The 25,167-nt window shown below is 38.6% G+C and overlaps 1 protein-coding gene across 1 annotated transcript in view; it reads right to left on the bottom strand.

Moving 5' to 3' along the window:
- Positions 1 to 25,167, bottom strand: part of LOC121374203 (transportin-1-like) — a 46,883-nt gene that overhangs the window by 6,588 nt on the left and 15,128 nt on the right. The window contains exons 11-21 of the mRNA XM_041501189.1: positions 24,652 to 24,801; positions 24,145 to 24,219; positions 20,623 to 20,709; positions 19,968 to 20,075; positions 17,557 to 17,715; positions 17,133 to 17,220; positions 14,352 to 14,450; positions 13,687 to 13,782; positions 2,469 to 2,544; positions 899 to 1,073; positions 487 to 607 (exon numbers count right to left, since the gene is read on the bottom strand). Coding sequence (XP_041357123.1) covers positions 500 to 607; positions 899 to 1,073; positions 2,469 to 2,544; positions 13,687 to 13,782; positions 14,352 to 14,450; positions 17,133 to 17,220; positions 17,557 to 17,715; positions 19,968 to 20,075; positions 20,623 to 20,709; positions 24,145 to 24,219; positions 24,652 to 24,801 — 1,221 coding nt within the window. The 3' untranslated portion in view covers positions 487 to 499. The remainder of the gene's footprint in view (positions 1 to 486; positions 608 to 898; positions 1,074 to 2,468; positions 2,545 to 13,686; positions 13,783 to 14,351; positions 14,451 to 17,132; positions 17,221 to 17,556; positions 17,716 to 19,967; positions 20,076 to 20,622; positions 20,710 to 24,144; positions 24,220 to 24,651; positions 24,802 to 25,167) is intronic.

Below are 25,167 nucleotides of genomic sequence, written 5' to 3'. Positions count from 1 at the left end.
TTACCCTAAAAATTATTGTTTATGATTTTTAGAATTACTATAGTAAGAGAACTGCTGTTTACAATTTGTCAAAGTACACGCACTGGCCAGCTTCAAGATTCCAGCCACGTGTGATAAGCACCAAATAGGGGCACTTGTTATCGGTTTTCTTTTTATTACATACCCTCAAATTATTTTCATGCAGAAAGACTGGCTATGTCACTTCAATATTTATTACAATTATAATGAAATGATGGTAATGGACTTAAATGAAATAATGATGCAATTATTTCACATATTTTTCATGGTGATATATTTTATTATTAATCCTGGCAGAAACAGTAATTAATAGGTGTCATTCTCTTGGTCTTCAATATACAATACACTTTAGTCTTATTGAGTGTACAAGACTCTAGGTATTATTAACCTCTTGTTTTGTCAGTTAGGAGCATGTTTTCAGTATAAAGATCAGAACTGTACAATAAGCTAAAAGACTAAAGTACTCACGAGATTTCAATGTTCAGACCCCATAGTTGACAGAAAGTCTTTCCTTTAAGGGAGTAGGGAACTGGTCAGAGAATTTAGTCCAGTTTTCTTCACCCACTTGGTTCTTGAAGCCATGAAGAATCTAAGAGACATGTTGTGAAAAACTATTAATTTCAATACGTTATGATCTTATCAGCTAGCTAATGACAAGCAACGTGAAGTAAATTTTGTTTAACTTCAGCTCAGCACATTTTTAACTATGTCTTACATCTCATGTAGTTTATTAAAATATATTTTTTGCACACAAGAAAAAAGCTGAAATAAAAGTTTTAAAAGTCGCAGTAAATCATATGAGGATGTATTCGTGAACTGGTTTTTATATACTGGATGCCTCTCAAATGAAGAGATTTTTCTACTGTTTTGTTTATCCTACCTTACAGAACATATCCTTGAGGTCAGGCTTGGGATGTACCCAGGATGCAACGGCATCGCAGAAGAAGATGAAATCCTGGATGACGCCAGCTGGGTTGGCGCCGATCATGAGACACACACCTCGGAAGGCCGAGTCTTTCTCTTCGTTGTCCCGGATGTTGCGCAGAGATGTGCACCTACACAACACAAAGAGAACAATGAGCTTACCAACAGCACACACACCAACGACATAACATCAGTCATGGTATAGTACTTTACAGTTACCGAAATACGCTCAACACTCGATGGAGCAAAGCCTCATAACCTTTACATGTACGTGGCAATATAAGGTAAACTTTAGTGACAAATCTCTTTAACAAAAATCAAAACAAGACAAAATGCTCTTAAAAACACATATACCAATCACAAAAGCATGTTTTAATCTAGATTTTAAATAAATAAATCAAATGCACGAACAAGCAACACTCATCACCGTGACCTAGTCCCAGTACCACTGCAAACAGTTAAAGAGAGAGATACCCCACCCACATACGTCAACAAAATTAACGACTCAAGAACAAGTTGCACTTAGAAAAGCAAATTACCAATTGACAAGGTTTGTACTAGACTTACTATTGAGAAGTAACCTCTGTAGACAGGCAATAAACATGCACTTACACACAAGAAATGGAAAAGATACGATAGTTTTGCAAACAGGTATACAATCTTTTAAATAAATTATGCAGAATCGCACAAAAGAAAGAGCTTTTGCAATTATTAGTAATGTTATGTTTCCCATACCGAATGGAGTATCTAGTATAATACATTGGTATTTGCAAAATGGTTGTTTTTTGTTTCATTTTTTGTTTCATTTTTTGTTTCATTTTCTTTTGATTTTTTTTTTTTTTTTTAACTTACATATTTATATTTTTAGAGTAAGTGGAATAATAAATGACAAACTTTTGAGTCATGGAAAATCAATCAAATCATAAATAATTAAATACATAAATAAGTATTTCATTTTTCTATACCACACAACACAATACACACATCCCATATATTTATATAAACATTTCTTAACGTAGTACAACAAACATTTTGAGAGGGTTTATGGGTGTGTGTGTGTGGGGGTATTTTGTAAAAATTGTACAGCCACATGTTTAAGTGTTGGTTCTACTCCTTTTTAAAAAAATTTGTGATCAGATCAACATCTCTGATTTACTATGAAACCAAAATACATTGGTCACCAATTCCTGGTTCCATTTCTTTTCTATCAGTGCTGTATAACTGGCATATCAAAGTTGCCGTTTATTAGGCTAATAATAATTTCTTGACTTAGGTTGTGACATTTTGATTCTGCTAGCAAATATTTAATTTACAGGCAATACTTAATGACTGTAGTTTGGTATCTAGTGTTCTTTTGTATATATTCCACTTAACAAAACCCTTTTCCTTTTCTTATGTGCAAAATATATTTAATTTGAAGACTGCCTGACTTCAGAGAAATTAAAATACCATAGCTCAAAATATTCAAATATAACATTGATAAATAAAATGTGAATAAAAGAGAAAAAATAAAGAAATTTACACACCACTGCCTGATAAACTGTTGTAACATAGGGGCGACTTCTTGCGGACATACTAAACCAAGGCGACCAATTGTTATGGCTATTACCGTTGAAGACAAGACGAGACGGAGGGCAAATATAAGGGAAGAAAAACAGAGAAAGACAACAAATCAACAAAACATACATTTAATAATAATACTTAAAAAAATTAAAAAAATTAACAATTTCCAAGATGTATACTGAAAAAAAAAAAAATTCAGAATGAATACAAAAGTAAACACAGTGTATATAAAAGTGGACTAATTAAAAAGGCCTGTAATGCACGTAGATAAAACAGATACATGAATTATAAAGAAAGGTGACAACACAACACACAACACGACAACATCTAGAAGCATACCCAATATGTAAGACAGGACCAGGCCCACAGTTTTAAATAAATGTGTTAAACAAATAATGGTTTAGTAGTTGGAAGATTCGCAATGTTAATAAGCAGTTCTCATTTTTGTCAGTGATGCGCTTTAATGATTCTAATGGAACAGGAGCAGGGGTTAGGGAGATGATAATGTGAAGCAATATCTCTCTAGACGAACAGGGTTAAATTAGGGCTCGATACAGGGAGATGATATGTGAAGCAATATCTCTCTTAGACGAACAGGGTTAAATCAGGCCTCGAAATAGGGAGATGATATGTGAAGCAATATCTCTCTTAGACGAACAGGGTTAAATCAGGCCTCGAAATAGGGAGATGATATGTGAAGCAATATCTCTCTTAGACGAACAGGGTTAAATCAGGGCTCGATATAGGCAGATGATATGTGAAGCAATATCTCTCTACTCACCGTCCCGAACCCTCTACTCACTGAACCCCCTACTCACCGTCTTGAACCCTCTACTCACCATCCCGAATGCTCTACTCCCCATCTCGAAACCTCTATTCCCCGTCCCGAACCCTCTACTCACTGTCCTGAACCCTCTACTCACTGTCTCGAACCCACTACTCACTGTCTCAGACCCTCTACTCACTGTTCCGAACCCACTACTCACTGTTCCGAACCTTCTACTCACTGTCCAATCCCCAAACCCACTACTCACTGTCCTGAACCCTCTACTCGCCGTCCGTCCCGAACCCTCTACTCACCGCCCCGAACCCTCTACTCACCGTCCCGAACCCTCCACTCGCCGTCCGTCCCGAACCCTCTACTCGCCGTTCTCCCGAACCCTCTACTCACCGTCCCGAACCCTCTACTCACCGTCCCGAACCCTCTACTAGCCGTCCGTCCCGAACCCTCTACTCACCGTCCCGAACCCTCTACTAGCCGTCCGTCCCGAACCCTCTACTAGCCGTCCGTCCCGAACCCTCTACTAGCCGTCCCGAACCCTCTACTAGCCGTCCGTCCCGAACCCTCTACTCACCATCCCGAACCCTCTACTAGCCGTCCGTCCCGAACCCTCTACTCGCCGTTCATCCCGAACCCTCTACTCGCCGTTCATCCCGAACCCTCTACTCACCATCCCGAACCCTCTACTAGCCGTCCGTCCCGAACCCTCTACTCACCATCCCGAACCCTCTACTAGCCGTCCCGAACCCTCTACTAGCCGTCCGTCCCGAACCCTCTACTCGCCGTCCCGAACCCTCTACTCGCCGTCCCGAACCCTCTACTCGCCGTCCCGAACCCTCTACTCACCATCCCGAACCCTCTACTCGCCGTCCCAAACCCTCTACTAGCCGTCCGTCCCGAACCCTCTACTCGCCGTCCCGAACCCTCTACTCACCATCCCGAACCCTCTACTAGCCGTCCGTCCCGAACCCTCTACTCACCATCCCGAACCCTCTACTAGCCGTCCCGAACCCTCTACTAGCCGTCCGTCCCGAACCCTCTACTCGCCGTCCCGAACCCTCTACTCACCATCCCGAACCCTCTACTAGCCATCCCGAACCCTCTACTAGCCGTCCGTCCCGAACCCTCTACTCGCCGTCCCGAACCCTCTACTCGCCGTCCCGAACCCTCTACTCGCCATCCGTCCCGAACCCTCTACTCACTCTATGATGTCTTATTTTTCTTAGCAAGCCATGTTTTTTCTTAGCTGGCCATTTTCTTTTGGCCTGCTATGTCAAAAAAATAACCATATTTTAATTCCTATTTTGAACTGTTCCAATCACTACAACTAAAGTACATTAAAATTTTAACATAATTAGTCTTTTAATGTGGTTTCTTGTGGGGGGGGGGGGGGGGGGTAATAAGCTGTTTCCATGTTACTCAAATGGTTCTGTTAGTGTGCCATCACTCAAATGGTTCTATTAGTGTGCCATCACTCAAATGGTTCTGTTAGTGTGCCATCACTCAAATGGTTCTGTTAGTGTGCCATCACTCAAATGGTTCTATTAGTGTGCCATCACTCAAATGGTTCTGTTAGTGTGCCATCAGCATATCAGATGGACGCGTGAATGGACAATAGGATGGACGAGTGTATGGAAAATAGGACAGACGAAACTAAATTCTATAGGTCTCCAGCATAGTTAGGTAAAAGATATTTCAGATACTTAAAGCTGTTTCTAAAGAATGACTTTCACAACAGTTTATATGATGTGGCATGCTGTGCAAAAATGGTCGGTACCCATTGCATGCATGTCCATTTTGTTCACACTACAGCAAACAGCACAAATAATCCTCCTGACTGACTTTAATGTCTCATTTGATCGTTAATTAAATATTCATAACAATGTGTTTGCCATAAAAGAAATCAAAAATATCGGGAAAGGGGTGGGGGGGGGGGGGGGGGGGGGGGTGGTGGTGGAATTACACAAAGGGATGGAAATAGCAAAACACCAGAGGTCTGGGTTATGCTCATAAAAAACAATTGAATAAGAAGGCCAGGAAATTTGTATCCATTATTACGATTTCAATTTGAACTTTACTAATAAAACTGGGCAATGTTTAAATATGTTACTCTGAGCAGAGTTGAAAGGGGAGTAATTTCCTCGCTGGAACAATCTGACAGATATTAATGTTCCTCTCACATCCCCTCCCACTAGAAGAACCCTGAAGACCTTGTGCTATAAAACAAATAATAAACATTAATACAGGGAGGGTAAGCAGATCTCACAATAGTGGGTATGCAAATAAGAATGTCGAACAAATACAAGACATTTAAAACAGCTTACTTTACTTGCCAGGTGCTACAAGCTTGCACGTATTTCTCCAAATTATATCAATATTATCAAAGTGTGTACCAAATAGAACAAAACAAATTAATGTGCTATTTATTAATAAAAAAATATTATCAAATGAATAGGCTCATTTCAAATTAAACAATTAATGTCCCAACAATCACCCAAAAACTTAGAGAACGTAAGTTCTGAAGATATCACAGTGAAGAATAAACATGCGGTAGAACAAACAGCCCTCTCCCAAATGTATGAGATACATACACTGTCATGCAACAGAGCTGTAAGTGTAACTCAAACAATAGAGATTTATATATCTCATCATCATAACCACTACATTCGGTCATGTAAAATGCACACAGCTTTTATTAGGAAACAAAGAAATATTTTATTTAATGATGCACTTAATACATTTTTATTTATGGTTATCTGGCGTCTGAAATAAGAACCCCACAGATAATGATAAAGGAACTTATCACCACACCATGGCTACTCTTTTCTATATGCATCATCTCAGACAAGATAATACATACCACAGCTTTTGTTAGACTAGATGGATTGGTAAAGCTAGTGATGTTTTTACACCAAAAACATTTCCAAAACATGCAACGTTTAAATATTAGCTACCAAGTAAACTAAAATATATTGAGGTCAACAAATCTTTATTTCCTAAATTTTTGGACTTCACCACTAGTTTTGTAAAACCAACTGAAATCCAAAACGAATTTTGTCATATTCTCCAAAGTATTTATTACAAATTTAAAAGATGTGTGCATTGTACATAGTTAGTTAACATTATTTAACATGAAAGCAAAAAATAATGTACAATAAATGAAAATATCCATTATAATGTGTTGTATACAGAACATGTGAATCAATTAAGATATGACCGATAAAGTACCCCTGTGAAATCTAGAATACTGGATTTTTTCATTGGAATTTCCACACATTATCAAAGCTTTCCATTTTCTCATTTGTCAATATGTAACAGTCGCAAGCAATTACATTTAGAATTAAAGCATCAGTTTCAGATAATCACGTACATACCAGTCCAGGACACAATCTTGCTTCCTCATCCTGTAACACTATTCACTAATGCCAAAGAGAAACGACAGTATTTCTAAACTGTGCATTTTCACCAACAGGAACTTGTACAGACCTAGGAATGATATTTGGATTGGGAAGGGCACAATAACTAGTGATGGAGGCGCAGCCCTGCCCTGCCCAACCCCACCCCGACACCGGTTCCTATGGGCCCGTTTCAACTGTATTGATGCAACAAACACAATGTATTCATTAGTAGGCAGGAGGCAATTTATTTTTCATGCTTAGTTAAAAATCTCTCTACATTCAGTAAATTTAGCCATCTACTTTTCTCAAACAGCCTCCTGCTTTCAAACATCCAAACAAGTCTAATGACAAATTCAGCTTGCTGTCCAACTAACAGCCTCCTGCTTTCAGACATCCAAACAAGTCTAATGATAAATTCAGCTTGCTATTCAACTAACAGCCTCCTGCTTTCAGACATCCAAACAAGTCTAATGACAAATTCAGCTTGCTATCCAACTAACAGCCTCCTGCTTTCAAACATCCAAACAAGTCTAATGACAAATTCAGCTCGCTGTCCAACTAACAGCCTCCTGCTTTCAAACATCCAAACAAGTCTAATGACAATGTTCAGCTCGCTGTATAACTAACAGCCTCCTACTTTCAAACATCCAAATAAGTTTAATAACAATGTTCAGATCGCCATATAACTAACAGCCTCCTACTTTCAAACATCCAAACAAGTCTAATGACAATGTTCAGCTCGCTGTCCAACTAACAGCCTCCTCATTTCAAACATCCAAACAAGTCTAATGACAATGTTCAGCTCGCTGTATAACTAACAGCCTCCTACTTTCAAACATCCAAACAAGTCTAATGACAAATTCAGCTCGCTGTCCAACTAACAGCCTCCTGCTTTCAAACATCCAAACAAGTCTAATGACAATGTTCAGCTCGCTGTCCAACTAACAGCCTCCTACTTTCAAACATCCAAACAAGTCTAATGACAATGTTCAGCTCGCTGTATAACTAACAGCCTCCTACTTTCAATCATCCAAACAAGGTTAATGACAATGTTTAGCTTGCCGTACAACTAACAGCCTCCTACTTTCAAACATCCAAACAAGTCTAATGACAATGTTCAGCTTGCCATACAACTAACAGCCTCCTACTTTCAAACATCCAAACAAGTCTAATGACAATATTCAGCTCGCTGTATAACTAACAGCCTCCTACTTTCAAACATCCAAACAAGGTTAATGACAATATTCAGCTTGCTGTACAACTGACAGCTGAGAAGCATCCCATTATCAATTCTTCTTACCAATAATAATCAACTTCTAAACACACTCACCCAACTTGTCAACAAACTTATCTTTTTTGTTTTACATAAACTTTATTTTGAGTTATTGCAACAATGAAAATTATACTCTGAATTTGACCAAATTGATACGAAAAGTTGCAAGTTAATGGCAATATGAAAACGCTCACTAATAAACTAGGGTCAGCGGCTTAAAGGGAACTGAATTGGAGATAGCAGCTCATTTAAACACAAGCATGGAATGTCGCGACTGAAGCGTCAAATCTCTATCACAGCAAGAAATAAACAATAGTGCACTTATTATTCCAACAGTGTTTGTTTGTTTGTTTAACGACACCACTGGAGCACATCCATTAATTAATCATGGGCTATTGGATGTCATTCCAACAGTGACACCCGACCTCAAAACACGTTAAAAATAAAAATCATGCAGCTGTCCAGAATGAAGACTTTCACTCAAAGATTATTATTATGTAACGTGAGTTGCTATTATAGTGCACTTTTTATATCTCAGAGGGTAGGTTTAGTGATATATACTTACGAATATATTTTCAAAATTATGTCACTATATGAAACTTTTTCAACATACCTGACTAAGAAAGCAAACGATACTAAATACAGTGAATTTTGTAATATTCCAACAATACTTTGCAACACAATACTTTCCAAAACAGTAACAAAAACTATTGAACTAAAAGAAAACATCAAATAAATGTACAGGGCTTCAAGATTAAATTGTCATAAAAAAAATTAAAATCTACTTATTATTAAGCCAGTTATTTCAGAGTTAAGTTTAAAAAGTTTGCTTTGTTTAACAACACCACTAGAGCACACTGATTTTTTAATCATCGGCTATTGGATGTCAAACATTTGGAAATTGTTAACACAAAGTGTTAGGGGAAAACTAATACATTTTTCCATTAGCAGCAAGGGCACATTCAACTCGAGATATGACTGGGAAAATATAACCTCTTATCTGTGGGACTTCTCCACTTGCATACTTATAATTCTAGAAATAATGAGTTCATGAGAACTTCTGAAGAATGTGACCCCCACCATCACCACTCACTCTTTTCATAAACCAGAGCACTCATTTGTGGGAACTACATGACAATTAGACTTGTTTAAATCTCACATTCACATATGCTTTATTTTAATGTTTGGACAATCAAAATTCTTCTCCTAAAACTTAATTACTATTTACTATAGCTGGTTTGCCATGTGAATATATTTGTGACAAAAATTATGCCAAGCCCAATAATAACTCTAATCATCTCGGGCCAAACAAATTACTTGGTAGCATAAATGTAAATATCAAATGCCTCGAATGCCAGACCAGTGTATTCCAGAAGCCCTGTAAATTACCAACAATATCAACTAATGAAAACCAACTTGCTTACACCTAGCTATTTCACAGCTATGGCTTAATAAATGAATGAAAGCACATTACAAATCTACTGCAACATCAAATTACACTATGTCTGAAAAAGGCTTGTGTTTAAAAACAACAAACATGAATACCTGAGGCTTGTATAAATGATAATGGAATAAAACAATGGGTAATACAATACATCTCGTGAAAGAAAAGAAATACTTTAAAAAGACAGTTGAACAGGACTGGGGTAAAACTTGGCGTTACGTAAAACCTTTGAATGCATAATAACAAATAGATGGAAAATGCAACTTGTTTGAGGGCAGGTCAGGAAAAGAAATATCCTAATATCCTAATGGTTTTATTGTAATCTCACTGTTATATCACAGGTAAATGTTTTATTGTAATCTCACTGTTATATCACGAGTAAATGTTTTATTGTGATCTCACGGTTATATCACCTGTAAATGTTTTATTGTAATCTCACTGTTATATCACTGGTAAACGTTTTATTGTGATCTCACTGTTATATCACCGGTAAATGTTTTATTGTGATCTCACCGTTATATCACCGGTAAATGTTTTATTGTGATCTCACCGTTATATCACCGGTAAATGTATTATTGTGATCTCACTGTTATATCAACTGTAAACGTTTTATTGTGATCTCACCGTTATATCACCGGTTAACGTTTTATTGTGATCTCACTGTTATATCACCATAAACATTTTATTGTAATCTCACTGTTATATCACCTGTAAACGTTTTATTGTGATCTCACTGTTATATCACCGGTAAATGTTTTATTGTGATCTCACTGTTATATCACCTGTAAACATTTTATTGTGATCTCACTGTTATATTAACTGGAAACGTTTTATTGTGATCTCACTGTTATATAACTGATAAACTTTTTATTGTGATCTCACTTTTATATCAGCGGTAAACATTTTATTGTGATCTCACTGTTATACCACCGGTAAACATTTTATTGTGATCTCACTGTTATACCACCGGTAAATGTTTTATTGTGATCTCACTGTTATATCACCGGTAAACGTTTTATTGTGATCTCACTGTTATATCACCGGTAAATGTTTTATTGTGATCTCACTTTTATATCACCAGTAAATGTTTTATTTTCATTCTTCAAAATATTATCTGGCAGGACTGTGATCAGTCAACAAAGGCTGGTTTAACCTTTAGACTACTGGATTAATTTTTAACAAAAACCACGTTGAGTGGGTACAAGTTTATAATTTTTACTCACATATATTCACTTAAATGTTTCATAAATACATGAAATAAAGTTCATATATGAATCGGTAAGTATTATTTTCGTGTCTTTTTTTGTCATTTTTATTATTTTAGATCGGCTAATGGTGATTAAAATTAGGCAAAAAATCGAAAAAGTTGTGTTTACTTACGGGCATTTGTGGCCAGCTGTCCAGTATTTATGTCCATTATTCCCGATAACAGTGGTTTTCTGACCAGAATTTTTTTAAAAACCCGAACTACGATGCATATTGCAATATTTGGTAATTTTCGTTGTTGGTAAAACGATCAAATTTATTATCAAATTAGCTGTTACAATCAACTATCGATCCCTGAAAATTACCGCGACGTGCCGCCACTGTTGTCAAGCGAAAATACTTGCCGAAAACCACTTTTTGAACTCAAAATTTCAAGGTATTTTCAATTGAAAAAATCAAAAGAAAAACCACCATTTTGAAAAAAAATCTTTTTTCTTTAATTATATTTCCGTTTCCGGTGAATGTCGTGTGCAAAACGGCGGGAAATATGAATTGGGGAATGCACTGTATACAGTGTACAGTATATCGACTGACGTGACGTCGGGCGAGATATCTCGCCTGCAGTAGTCAGAAGGTTAACATCCTTCACATAAACCAAATGATCATAATGAACTAATTAAACGAGTTCATGAACATTAGCATTGAACACGGTTGTTGAATACAGGGAAGATTAACTATAGTTTGGTGAATATTAAGCCGAGATGAATCAAATTAAATGCAGCTATTTTATTAAACTGGTATTAATCCCAGAAAAAATGCAAGATGATTTACTTGACTAGTTTTGGGCAGAAAACTTGCAATTTGTATGCACATTCTTTTTTCGTTTTGTTTTTTAAATTGGTCAACTTTTCAAGTAAATTTAAACTTTCCATATACCGTATGAATGAAGTTCCACCAAGTTAGTGAATAAAACATTATATACTAAGCGCCGTTTTAATTTACGATATAAACCAAAGCATTCCAGTACCATTTTCCCCAGTCCTGTCTTGAGTGAAGGTCGTGAATGCCTACGTGCTACACTTTTACTGGCTCCGACATTCCATTTTGAAAATCATTTACTAATTACTCCACAATGTTTTACAGTAAATTGAGTGAGAAAAAAAGAAATATACTTTTTATAATTTATCGATCTTGTACAGTACAAATTATGTATGGTGTGTACAAAACACTGCTTTGATTTCTTGAAAATGATAAAAAAAAATTGTTAAATACATTGTTCCTTCAAAAATCATCTTCGTGGTTCAGGACAAATTCAGATTTTTTAATGACCAGCTATTTAACCAACGAAATGTATTAATATTTAGAAATTTGTTACTCCACTCACAATGAAATGTATGACTAATTTAGACCTGTCAACCTTTAGTCAAGAGAAAGCAGGAGGTGTGTGTTGAAAAAGCATGAGATTTTGTCAAAAAGCAGGAGATTTTTTAAATTCACACAATTTAACCCAAAATCGCAAGATTTAAAAAACACATTATTACAATAAGTTATATGAATACTTTATAATGTCATATATACTTCTTAACCTTAGATCTTGGCATTAAAAAAAATAAAAAATTATTAATTCTTTTTTTTCTTTTTTTTTTAAGTTTAAATATTATTATGATTTAATACATATTTAAAAAAATAATAATATTTTATCCAAAAATGTTAAGAACATGAACAAGAAATAAAAAATTTAATTAGTACATTTACGGTATTACACTTACAGCCTTACAGGTTGCGTTACATTATCATTTGTGGTTAGTGTACCTAAGTACCAAAGACAAATTTATATAAATCTTATAAATTAATATTCAGTTTTTACTATAATGAGGAACGGTGGCGTGGTACTTATTTAAAATCATTATAATGATGCAATAAACATTGTATTTTCATTAATCATAAGTAAAACCTCATTACAGACATCGTGCGAAATATACCGGAATTATACCCATTTCCGTGAGCAACTTTATGTCAATGTCAAACACAACATTTTTTAATTGTACAAAAATAATTTCTTGAAGTATACCCTTATAACCAACATTTTACTGCACAAACATACAAAATTAACTGGCACAAGTATGTTTATACAGCTAATTGGTCTTTTCGTTGTCTTGCTGTGACATGTGATTTTAACATGCATCGTGTGTATCGCTGTCAACTCAAGAGTCTGGCAGTTCAGATTCGACATAGTTGCATTATGTAATCCAGTGGGAAGTCAAAGGTGTTATTAGAACTAAATTGAATATTTTTTTTTTTTATATGGCATCACTGAATGTCAATACACAGCCTGTTGAATTAGCGGCAACACGCTTCGTAGCCATTACAATGACAACAAACATTATAATAACAGTGTTAACACGTCATTTTATAAACTCCATGTGCTTTTTTAACAATATAAATAGGCTATCCCACAATTCTCACTTCGGCAAAGGTTAAACAGTCGGGACAATTCGGCCTGTTACATTCTCAGAAACCGAAAGTAGTCGACATTTTCCGAATGAGAAAAAAAGGCAGAGTTACTTCCCTTCTGTTATTTTGACAAAAGAGGATCGATTTTTTTTTATGCTTATAAAAATGTCATTTAACAGGAGAAACTGTCTCCCGCACAGGTGAAAGGAGATTTGATTAAATACCGGGAGACTCCCGCGGAATCCGGGAGGGTTGACAGGTCTGGACTAATTTCATACTATCCTGAAAGATACACAATCGGTTTTACTTTAGACAAACAATAAAACATTCTAGAATGTAGAAAAATATTCAGTATTCTGCAATTAAAACTAATAACTTTGATTCCCAAAAATTATCTTAAAATATTAATTGCTTTTAATGAATAAAATCATATATAAAACTTAAACAGTCACCAATTTCTTTGCATTGGAGGTTTAAAACAAAAAATCACTGCCATCAGTGATAGCCATATTGTAGCACACAGGACATTCACGACACTGCAGTATTTGAGCACTGTCAAAGAAGAAGGAACTGTGATATCTTCAGAAAGAGAACGAACACACAGACGAGAGGGACGGACTGATACCTGTGTTTTCGAGCAGTGTCTTTGGGGTGTTCGAGCGATTGATGATGTCCACCAGGTGCCCCAGCACTACCGAAACATACGGCTGCATGTCGGAATCTGAAACACAGCAAACAAGGTCTGGTTCAGCACATTTTATACCACAGTTATTTGGTGTACAATTCATTCAACAGTTGGTCCAGAGTAAAGTTTGTTTTATTCAACGACACCAATAGTACACTGATTAACTAATCATCAGCTATTGGAGATAAAACATTAAGTAACCATAATGCACAGAGGGGATTTGATAGTTTGACACAAGCAATTCAAGTGAGCACTCGACCAACAAAGCTACTTCTCAGCTCTTGATCTAGAGATGAAACCCACTGCAGATACATAGGCTACTCCCACAAAATAGAAGCATGCAATATTTACATTTACTTTTTCAGAGACAGACAAGTACATACCAAAGCCTTTGACATACCAGCACTAACTTAAGACAAACAAAACTCAACAGGTTCACAGTAACAATTTTCTGCAGCCGAACACTTCGGGCAACAGTCGGTGTACTTATATATCATAATATTATTAATATATTATAATTAAAGTTAAATGAGGAATTAAATGACATTAATTAATTAATAAATCACAAGACTAATACACAAATGTCATCAACTACTTGAACTAACTCATTTTGATCGAAATTTCTCCAATTGCCCACGTCGCATTGTTGCAGACGGATATGAATTCAGGATTAAGATTAGCTCCAAGGATGGGCATGTAATCTCCTGAAAATAAAAGAAGAAATTATTATTTTTTGCTTTAATAAAATGTTACATCACTATAAAATAAAAACAAAGAATACCGAGTCAGCAACTCTGAGCTGTTGTTTTTCAAATTTGTTTGTTTAACTAAAATACACAGATTAATTCATCATCAGCTAACTATTGAATGTCAAACATTTAACTGTATTCAAAAGAAATCTGCTACATTTTGTCATTAGCTGCAGAGGATCTTTGATGTGCATTTTCCCATAGACATGACAGCACACACCAATCTCTGATATGTCAGTCATGGGTCACTGGTTAAACAAGGGAATAAACCCAATGGGTCCACCTAGGGCATTCAATGCTATGACTAGAGTACCGTAACCACCACTCCACCTACCTACCGACCCAGATCCTGCCCCATCTTTTAAACCCAATGGGTCCACCTAGGGCATTCAATGCTATGACTAGAGTACCGTAACCACCACTCCACCTACCTACCGACCCAGATCCTGCCCCATCTTTTAAACCCAATGGGTCCACCTAGGGCATTCAATGCTATGACTAGAGTACCGTAACCACCACTCCACCTACCTACCGACCCAGATCCTGCCCCATCTTTTAAACCCAATGGGTCCACCTAGGGCATTCAATGCTATGACTAGAGTACCGTAACCACCACTCCACCTACCTACCGACCCAGATCCTGCCCCATCTTTTAAACCCAATGGGTCCACCTAGGGCATTCAATGCTATGACTAGAGTACCGTAACCACCACTCCACCTACCTACCGACCCAGATCCTGCCCCATCTTTTAAACCCAATGGGTCCACCTAGGGCATTCAATGCTATGACTAGAGTACTGTAACCACCACTCCACCTACCTACCGACCCAGATCCTGCCCCATCTTTTAAACCCAATGGGTCCACCTAGGGCATTCAATGCTATGACTAGAGTACCGTAACCACCACTCCACCTACCTACCGACCCAGATCCTGCCCCATCTTTTAAACCCAATGGGTCCACCTAGGGCATTCAATGCTATGACTAGAGTACCGTAACCACCACTCCACCTACCTACCGACCCAGATCCTGCCCCATCTTTTAAACCCAATGGGTCCACCTAGGGCATTCAATGCTATGACTAGAGTACCGTAACCACCACTCCACCTACCTACCGACCCAGATCCTGCCCCATCTTTTAAACCCAATGGGTCCACCTAGGGCATTCAATGCTATGACTAGAGTACCGTATCCACCACTCCACCTACCTACCGACCCAGATCCTGCCCCATCTTTTAAACCCAATGAGTCCACCTAGGGCATTCAATGCTATGACTAGAGTACCGTAACCACCACTCCACCTACCTACCGACCCAGATCCTGCCCCATCTTTTAAACCCAATGGGTCCACCTAGGGCATTCAATGCTATGACTAGAGTACCGTAACCACCACTCCACCTACCTACCGACCCAGATCCTGCCCCATCTTTTAAACCCAATGGGTCCACCTAGGGCATTCAATGCTATGACTAGAGTACCGTAACCACCACTCCACCTACCTACCGACCCAGATCCTGCCCCATCTTTTAAACCCAATGGGTCCACCTAGGGCATTCAATGCTATGACTAGAGTACCGTAACCACCACTCCACCTACCTACCGACCCAGATCCTGCCATCTTTTAAACCCAATGGGTCCACCTAGGGCATTCAATGCTATGACTAGAGTACTGTAACCACCACTCCACCTACCTACCGACCCAGATCCTGCCCCATCTTTTAAACCCAATGGGTCCACCTAGGGCATTCAATGCTATGACTAGAGTACCGTAACCACCACTCCACCTACCTACCGCCCCAGATCCTGCCCAATCTTTTAAACCCAATGGGTCCACCTAGGGCATTCAATGCTATGACTAGAGTACCGTAACCACCACTCCACCTACCTACCGACCCAGATCCTGCCCCATCTTTTAAACCCAATGGGTCCACCTAGGGCATTCAATGCTATGACTAGAGTACTGTAACCACCACTCCACCTACCTACCGACCATCCTGCCCCATCTTTTAAACCCAATGGGTCCACCTAGGGCATTCAATGCTATGACTAGAGTACTGTATCCACCACTCCACCTACCTACCGACCCAGATCCTGCCCCATCTTTTAAACCCAATGGGTCCACCTAGGGCATTCAATGCTATGACTAGAGTACTGTATCCACCACTCCACCTACCTACCGACCCAGATCCTGCCCCATCTTTTAAACCCAATGGGTCCACCTAGGGCATTCAATGCTATGACTAGAGTACCGTAACCACCACTCCACCTACCTACCGACCCAGATCCTGCCATCTTTTAAACCCAATGGGTCCACCTAGGGCATTCAATGCTATGACTAGAGTACCGTATCCACCACTCCACCTACCTACCGACCCAGATCCTGCCCCATCTTTTAAACCCAATGGGTCCACCTAGGGCATTCAATGCTATGACTAGAGTACCGTATCCACCACTCCACCTACCTACCGACCCAGATTCTGCTCCATCTTTTACAGTCCAAAGCTGTTAATCATAAAGGTGCGAGCAATGCAACAGTCATTAACATCACAAAATAATCACTAACCTAAGAAAGAAAACAGAAAAAAACTGTCCTGAAGACAATTATCATGTCAAGAGAAAAATAATACTTTAGTTATACCAATGCAGGGTCTAACATGCTGGAAGCAAGCCTTGGTGAGATCTCCAAGCAGAGCAAAAGAGCTTTGTCGAACTTCAGGCATGGGATCCTGGAAAACAAATCATCACACTCATCAAGCAACTTGTAACAATTGATAGGACGGAGCTATTCAATATGTACGACAGAGGAGTAGTGATCGCGTACTCTACTCATTCACTTTATAGGAAAATTATTTGTCAGATTTGAAATATCTAGAGCAGAGAATTGTTCACTTAATATTTCCATGTGGCCTGTATTTGTAATAAAACCTAAAGTTTCATTTCAGCATATTATTTAACCAGTGGCAAGTAAATGTGTAACATACGGTAACTGAGACAGGAACTACGGCTTTAATAGACTTTGTATCAATAGAAATACATGTACACAAAGTTACAAGAATACCAACCTGCATGCACTGGAATAGCAGTTTGAGAATGTTGCTGTTGGCAACCAGCCCCTCAATGTGATGCTCCAGCCCCTCAGCTAATCCACTCAACAGGTCCAGTGCCACGATCATAAAATCTTTATCTGGTGGGTCGTACTGATCTGGGGTGTTGGAGTTTTTCTAAAATAGGCAAGCACCAAAAATACAAAATAAAAGTACGGTTGTTGTGATATTTTATCTAGTTAATCTGTCATTTACTTCAAAACTCTTGAGGTGGTGGGTAGCTTCTAAAGAATCACTCTACAGTAATGTAATCGTCATTCTATTAATACTATGATATGCCATCAATAACCACATCAGACAGACAAATTACATGGTTGCCCTATCCGGTGAAAGCCCTCAGAATTAGACCCTCTGTAAACCAGACTTCTGTGTAAACCAGAAATCCCCTGAAAAATTGGACGTTTTTCAGTCCCTTTATATCATTGGTCCCATGGGGTATCCAGTTTAGGAGGTTTTCATTGTAGAAATATAACCATCATTCAGTTCCATTTTCAACATTACAGGGGTTTCCCTAGAGCGATAAGCCGACACGGCCCGTGCTCCCTTAGCCAGCCAAGTAAGCGCCTTCATGTCTGGTAAGCGCCTTAACTGCAGGACCGTGTCGGCTTAATTTGTAACATGTATACAAAACAATGGAGCTGTGATCCGTAACGTCATTCACCACACATTATCACACTTCCATTTGGTATCTCTGCAATTATTTAGATGTTCACTTTGAGGTCCATTGATCGCACCATTTTAATTGTCGGCGGGCTTGTGCTGGTCACGTGGTACAGGTGATCGGCTACTACTAATCCGCCAGATAACTGCTTGTTGTAATAATGTCTGTATGCTTGGGAATTACGCATCAAGACAAATCAAAGAAAATACCTATTAATTGAATAAACATCTTTGAAGGTGAAATTCTTGAGTAAAACATGTCACCATTAATCCTGGTATATATTTACCATATCGAAACCGTAACTACGTTGTTATTTGCTAAAATGAACGGTCACGCATCGACCAAAAAAATGGCTAATAAAATTTGTAAGTGGCTAAAATTTTGGCTGAGCCATTTTCTATCTTCTGATTTTCTGGTTACATAATCTATTCGACACCTCAAACATAGTAATACCAAATATTCAATTAGCATAATAGCGATCTCACGACCGATAACGAGAAACAGTGTTATCCAGAATACAGTGTATGTCTTATGATGTTTGCTAATTTTAATAATCAAGGTTATTAATTTTAACGGCATGCATTCGACATGTATGACAGCAATGTGACAGCGATTCAATGTCTGGAAGATATGTAACTTGCTATTTTAATTTTGTAAAGTCTTTGAGTAATAAAAACAAACCGACAATGCATGTCAATTTGAATACACATGCCAGTTCAGGGCCGAACGACATGTCGGCTATCCCAAGGTTTGAGTTCAGCCAGACCGAGCGGAAACAAAACGTTCGCTACACTGTTTTGTGCGCTTCACGTTAAACCAAATGGACACGACGGACACCCATCAAGTAGTTCGCGAACATTAGGAAGAATGTTCGTTGGCTGAACTGAGGAAAGCTCTCGGCGTAATATATGTCACGCTTCAGTCAGCTGACACCCACGTGTCAAGAGATATCGTTGCGGACATGAACAATACGATTACACAGGAGTAAATCTTGATGTAAATGTGTAGAAAACAATAGTTGTTTGCATCAATGAATACCTAACTGCAGTTTCGTTATTTCCTTTGTCTTTGTTAATTTTGTACCTATGGTCGAGAGCACGCACTGAGATCGCGATCGCAGGAAATGTACAATTTATACAAATTGCAGTTAAACATACACTGAATTAGTTTACAATAATCATATTTGTTAGATAATGCTAGATATATATTTATTAAACTGTGAGATGACATTTAATAAGTTAGCTGGATTTTTTTTTAAAAAGTAAAATTTTATTTTATCAATGTTTTGGGGTTTTTTTTGTAGTTTTTTTTATATAAATGGAATATACTGTGAAGTCAGCATTCTTAGCTTAGGTATTTTACAAGCAGAAATCACAACAAGCATTTAACACGACGCTGAAATCAACAACAACAACATGACGCAAATTCTGAAGTTGTTGGGGGTGGGGAATTGATGGGGTTTTTAGAAAAAAGTCCCCCCCCCCCACCACACACACACACACACACACAAAAACAACCCCAACATGATTTGATGGATTGAAGGCAAACACTTAACTGTTTTCAACTCACTACCCCACTTCTTTTGGCTTGGTTTTTGTGTTATAATGATGCTAAATATGTAAGCGCCTTAAACAAATCCCGGGGAAAGGCCTGCATTATATGCAAGTTTGGTTTCAATACAAATATAATTTAGCTCCTGTCTACTTACAAAGCACTGGTTGATGGTCTGTTCAACGAGTGACACACACCGCCTGTACACCGGTTCACAGTACGGCAGAAAGCCAGACTGCAGAGCCGTCGCTACACTGGACAGACACTAAAACACAAGCAGTAATCTTCAAAATTACATTCTTTATAATATTCAACACACACGATATAGAAAATAGTCAATGCAGCTACATGTATCAGTCTTGATATTCCAATATAAGATTCTGCTCAAAATCATATTTATAAACCAATGGTGACATCCACCGTTTTTTAATTTACCAAAAGGATATGCAGGATTTTAGTGGGAAAATAAAATTCAATCTAGACTATCAAATATTTGATATAGCATTCGCTTTTCATTCATAAATGCAAATATTTTTATTTATCAACAAAGTAATGACTACATACACATTCATTCGATTTGATTAGAATATAATTGATATATATAAATTGTTTATTACCTTTTTGTCATTAAGCTATTGTATTTTAGTTAAATATAGTCCATTTTATTTTACGACTTTCAAAACCAAGAAATATGTTAATATAAAGGGCCCATAACAATACCAGTTAATACACAAAAGTACAACAGTCAGATACACAAAAGTACAACAAAGTCAGATACACAAAAGTACAACAAAGTCCGTTGTTCTGCCCACCTCCAACAGAGGAAAGAGGTCTTTGTCTTCATCCTTCAACATGTTCCATTTCTGTATTAATGGAGGCATCAGCAAATTTACATATTCCTGGGGGAAAAAGAAATAATTAGATACAAGCTACCTCATTATCAACTATATTTTATACCTATATATACACCTGACTATTTGAGACAGAATATCTAGTTAAACATAACAAGCATTCAGAGAGTCCTGCTAAAGCAATATCCCTACTAAGCTTAAAATGTTTTACTATCTTCTACGGTCAAGGGCCATAACTCGTAAGTCGTCATTAAAGTCAAACTTGATTTAACACTAGATGATAAAGCAATATACAAAATTTCAACATAATATCTTGAGGCATTACGAAAAAAATGTCAGGAATACTATATGTGGGACACATGGCTGGACAGACAGACAGAAAAAAGAAAGAGATGAAACCCATAGTCCTCTGGTTGAGGAGACCCAACAAAACTAGCACATACTGCTTAACTCTAGTGTCACTCATCACATTCACTTGGGACGGGAGACTTGAAATGTGCAGGTCTATATTGGATATACAGGTGCACCGGACGGGAGACTTGAAATGTGCAGGTCTATATTGGATATACAGGTGCACCGGACGGGAGACTTGAAACGTGCAGGTCTATATTGGATATACAGGTGCACCGGATGGGAGACTTGAAATGTGCAACACTTTAAGCACGTCTATATTGGATATACACGTGCACCGGACGGCAGACTTGAAATGTGTCACACTTTAAGCATGTCTATATTGGATATACACGTGCACTGGAAGGGAGACTTGAAATGTGTCACACTTTAAGCATGTCTATATTGGATATACACGTGCACTGGAAGGGAGACTTGAAATGTGTCACACTTTAAGCACGTCTATATTGGATATACACGTGCACGGGACAGGAGACTTGACATGTGCCACACTTTAAGCACGTCTATATTGGATATGCACGTGCACCGGAAGGGAGACTTGAAATGTGTCACACTTTAAAAGCGTCTATAGTGGATATACACGTGCACCGGACGGGAGACTTGAAATGTGTCACACTTTAAGCACGTCTATACTGGATATACACGTGCACCGGACGGGAGACTTGAAATGTGCCACACTTTAAGCACGTCTATACTGGATATACACGTGCACCGGACGGGAGACTTGAAATGTGCCACACTTTAAGCACGTCTATACTGGATATACACGTGCACCGGACGGGAGACTTGAAGTGTGCCACACTTTAAGCATGTCAATACTGGATATATACACCTGCACCGGACGGGAGACTTGAAATGTGTCACACTTTAAGCACGTCTATATTGGATATACACGTGCACCGGACGGCAGACTTGAAATGTGTCACACTTTAAGCATGTCTATATTGGATATACACGTGCACCGGACGGCAGACTTGAAATGTGTCACACTTTAAGCACGTCTATATTGGATATACACGTGCACCGGACGGGAGACTTGAAATGTGCCACACTTTAAGCACGTCTATACTGGATATACACGTGCACCGGACGGGAGACTTGAAATGTACCACACTTTAAGCACGTCTATATTGGATATACACGTTCACCAGACAGCAGACTTGAAATGTGTCACACTTTAAAAGCGTCTATATTGGATATACACGTGCACCGGACGGGAGACTTGAAATGGGTCACACTTTAAGCACGTCTATATTGGATATACACGTGCACCGGACGGCAGACTTGAAATGTGTCACACTTTAAGCACGTCTATACTGGATATACACGTGCACCGGACGGGAGACTTGAAATGTGCCACACTTTAAGCACGTCTATACTGGATATACACGTGCACCGGACGGGAGACTTGAAATGTACCACACTTTAAGCACGTCTATATTGGATATACACGTGCACCGGACGGCAGACTTGAAATGTGTCACACTTTAAGCATGTCTATACTGGATATACACGTGCACCAGACGGGAGACTTGAAATGTGCCACACTTTAAGCACGTCTATATTGGATATACACGTGCACCGGATGGGAGACTTGAAATGTGCCACACTTTAAGCATGTCTATATTGGATATACACATGCACCGGACAGGAGACTTGAAATATGTCACACTTTAAGAGCGTCTATATTGGATATACACGTGCACCGGACGGGAGACTTGAAATGTGCTATACTTTAAGCACGTCTATACTGGATATACACGTGCACCGGACGGGAGACATGAAATGTGCCACACTTTAAGCATGTCTATATTGGATATACACGTGCACTGGAAGGGAGACTTGAAATGTGTCACACTTTAAGCACGTCTATATTGGATATACACATGCACCGGACGGGAGACTTGAAATGTGCTATACTTTAAGCATGTCTATATTGGATATACACGTGCACCGGATGGGAGACTTGAAATGTGCCACACTTTAAGCACGTCTATACTGGATATACACGTGCACCGGACGGGAGACTTGAAATGTGTCACACTTTAAGCACGTCTATATTGGATATACACGTGCACCGGACGGCAGACTTGAAATGTGTCACACTTTAAGCACGTCTATATTGGATATACACGTGCACCGGACGGGAGACTTGAAATGTGCCACACTTTAAGCACGTCTATATTGGATATACACGTGCACCGGACAGCAGACTTGAAATGTGTCACACTTTAAAAGCGTCTATATTGGATATACACGTGCACCGGACGGGAGACTTGAAATGTGTCACACTTTAAGCACGTCTATATTGGATATACACGTGCACCGGACGGCAGACTTGAAATGTGCCACACTTTAAGCATGTCTATATTGGATATACACGTGCACCGGACGGGAGACTTGAAATGTGCCACACTTTAAGCACGTCTATATTGGATATACACGTGCACCGGACGGGAGACATGAAATGTGTCACACTTTAAGCACGTCTATATTGGATATACACGTGCATCGGACGGGAGACTTGAAATGTGTTATACTTTAAGCACGTCTATACTGGATATACACATGCACCGGACAGGAGACTTGAAATGTTCCACACTTTAAGCACGTCTATATTGGATATACACGTGCACCGGACGGGAGACTTGAAATGTGTCACACTTTAAGCACATCTATATTGGATATACACGTGCACCGGACGGGAGACTTGAAATGTGCCACACTGTATCGTTTGGGTGTGGGTCATTCATGGCTTGCACATCTTTGAATTCACCAGAAAATCTGACCACGATGGGCTGATAATCATCTGGGTACACTGTATTTGAATAAAACAAAACTCATTTAAAATAATACATCATAGTGAAACTTGCTGAACCGGACCGTGAACAAACCAGAATCCTGTCAAAACCGGACAAGTTTCAGGGTCTTGAAAACTCAAATTCTAAAACCCAAACCTCTGAACACAGGATCCTGTCTAAATTGGATAAATATTAGGTCCACGTCATAATCCGGTTTCCACAGGTTTCACTGAACTAATGTAATGAAGGTTATGCCTGCTGAGTAACTTACTGGCTTGTTAAGATGGTGTCCAACAGAATCGGCCAGAGTTCCAATAGCATCATAAAGAATCAACAGATTTTTATGCTGAAAAGAAATAAACCATTGCCATACACAATTAAAGAGAGTAATTCAATTAATAAATATCAAGTATTATACATTTTTTAATCCTATAACAACTGTTTTCATTGGCAGATTATGTTAAGTGTTCAAGCAGAGTGATAAACTGAATGAGAAGTTTTATTACTTTTGTGGTTTTGTGGTCCATGTCCATGAACCTCAGAGTATTGGGTTCACGTCTTAAATAAACAATGAAATCTAAGCAAGAAATGTTAACTTTGAACCCAACCACAAATTATATCATACGTTTTGAAAGAATCATGTACCTCTATATCAAAATTGGTTTTTCCCCAATGTTATTAAGTATTTATATGTACAAAGAATGACAGTATCACACACAAGAAAGTCTAGCATGGGAAAGAAAATGTATTGGCGAGTTTACAGACGGCGACCACCTACTTGGTACTTGCTGAAGGCAAACACGAGTGTTTCCAGAATGAAGCCGAGATAGGGAACGAGTTCTGTACACGCTTCCTCTTCCAGCGTGGCAAATGCTGAGCATGCTGCCTCCTGAACTCGCTTGTTGGCATCCAGAACTCGCTTCAGTAACTAAGAGAGGAAAGCAATATTTAACAACACAACAGTTATTTCATATCTGACATGGTCAATTCAACACCCAGGGAAAGATAGTAAGAGGAACAACACTAAATACAGATTGGCTTCAGACTGAGCCAAGTACTACCCAGTCACTGCTACCAGCTGTGAGGGGGACGGGGGGCATGCACCCCCATCATACCTTTTTAGTCCCCCACCACTATTTATATTTCTATGTCGCCACATAACATCATTTATAGACAGCTTAGTTGCCTCTCCACCTCAATATAAAATCTGGGCTAGACCTGTATTCTGGTATTCTTTATAAATATATAACAAAGATTTGGTAAAGGGGCTTCTGGTGGTGGGCATCGCAAATGT

The sequence above is a fragment of the Gigantopelta aegis genome, chromosome 6 (genome assembly GCF_016097555.1).
Source record: "Gigantopelta aegis isolate Gae_Host chromosome 6, Gae_host_genome, whole genome shotgun sequence".
NCBI lineage: Eukaryota > Metazoa > Mollusca > Gastropoda > Neomphalida > Peltospiridae > Gigantopelta > Gigantopelta aegis.
This window is presented reverse-complemented; position numbering and strand designations above follow the sequence as displayed.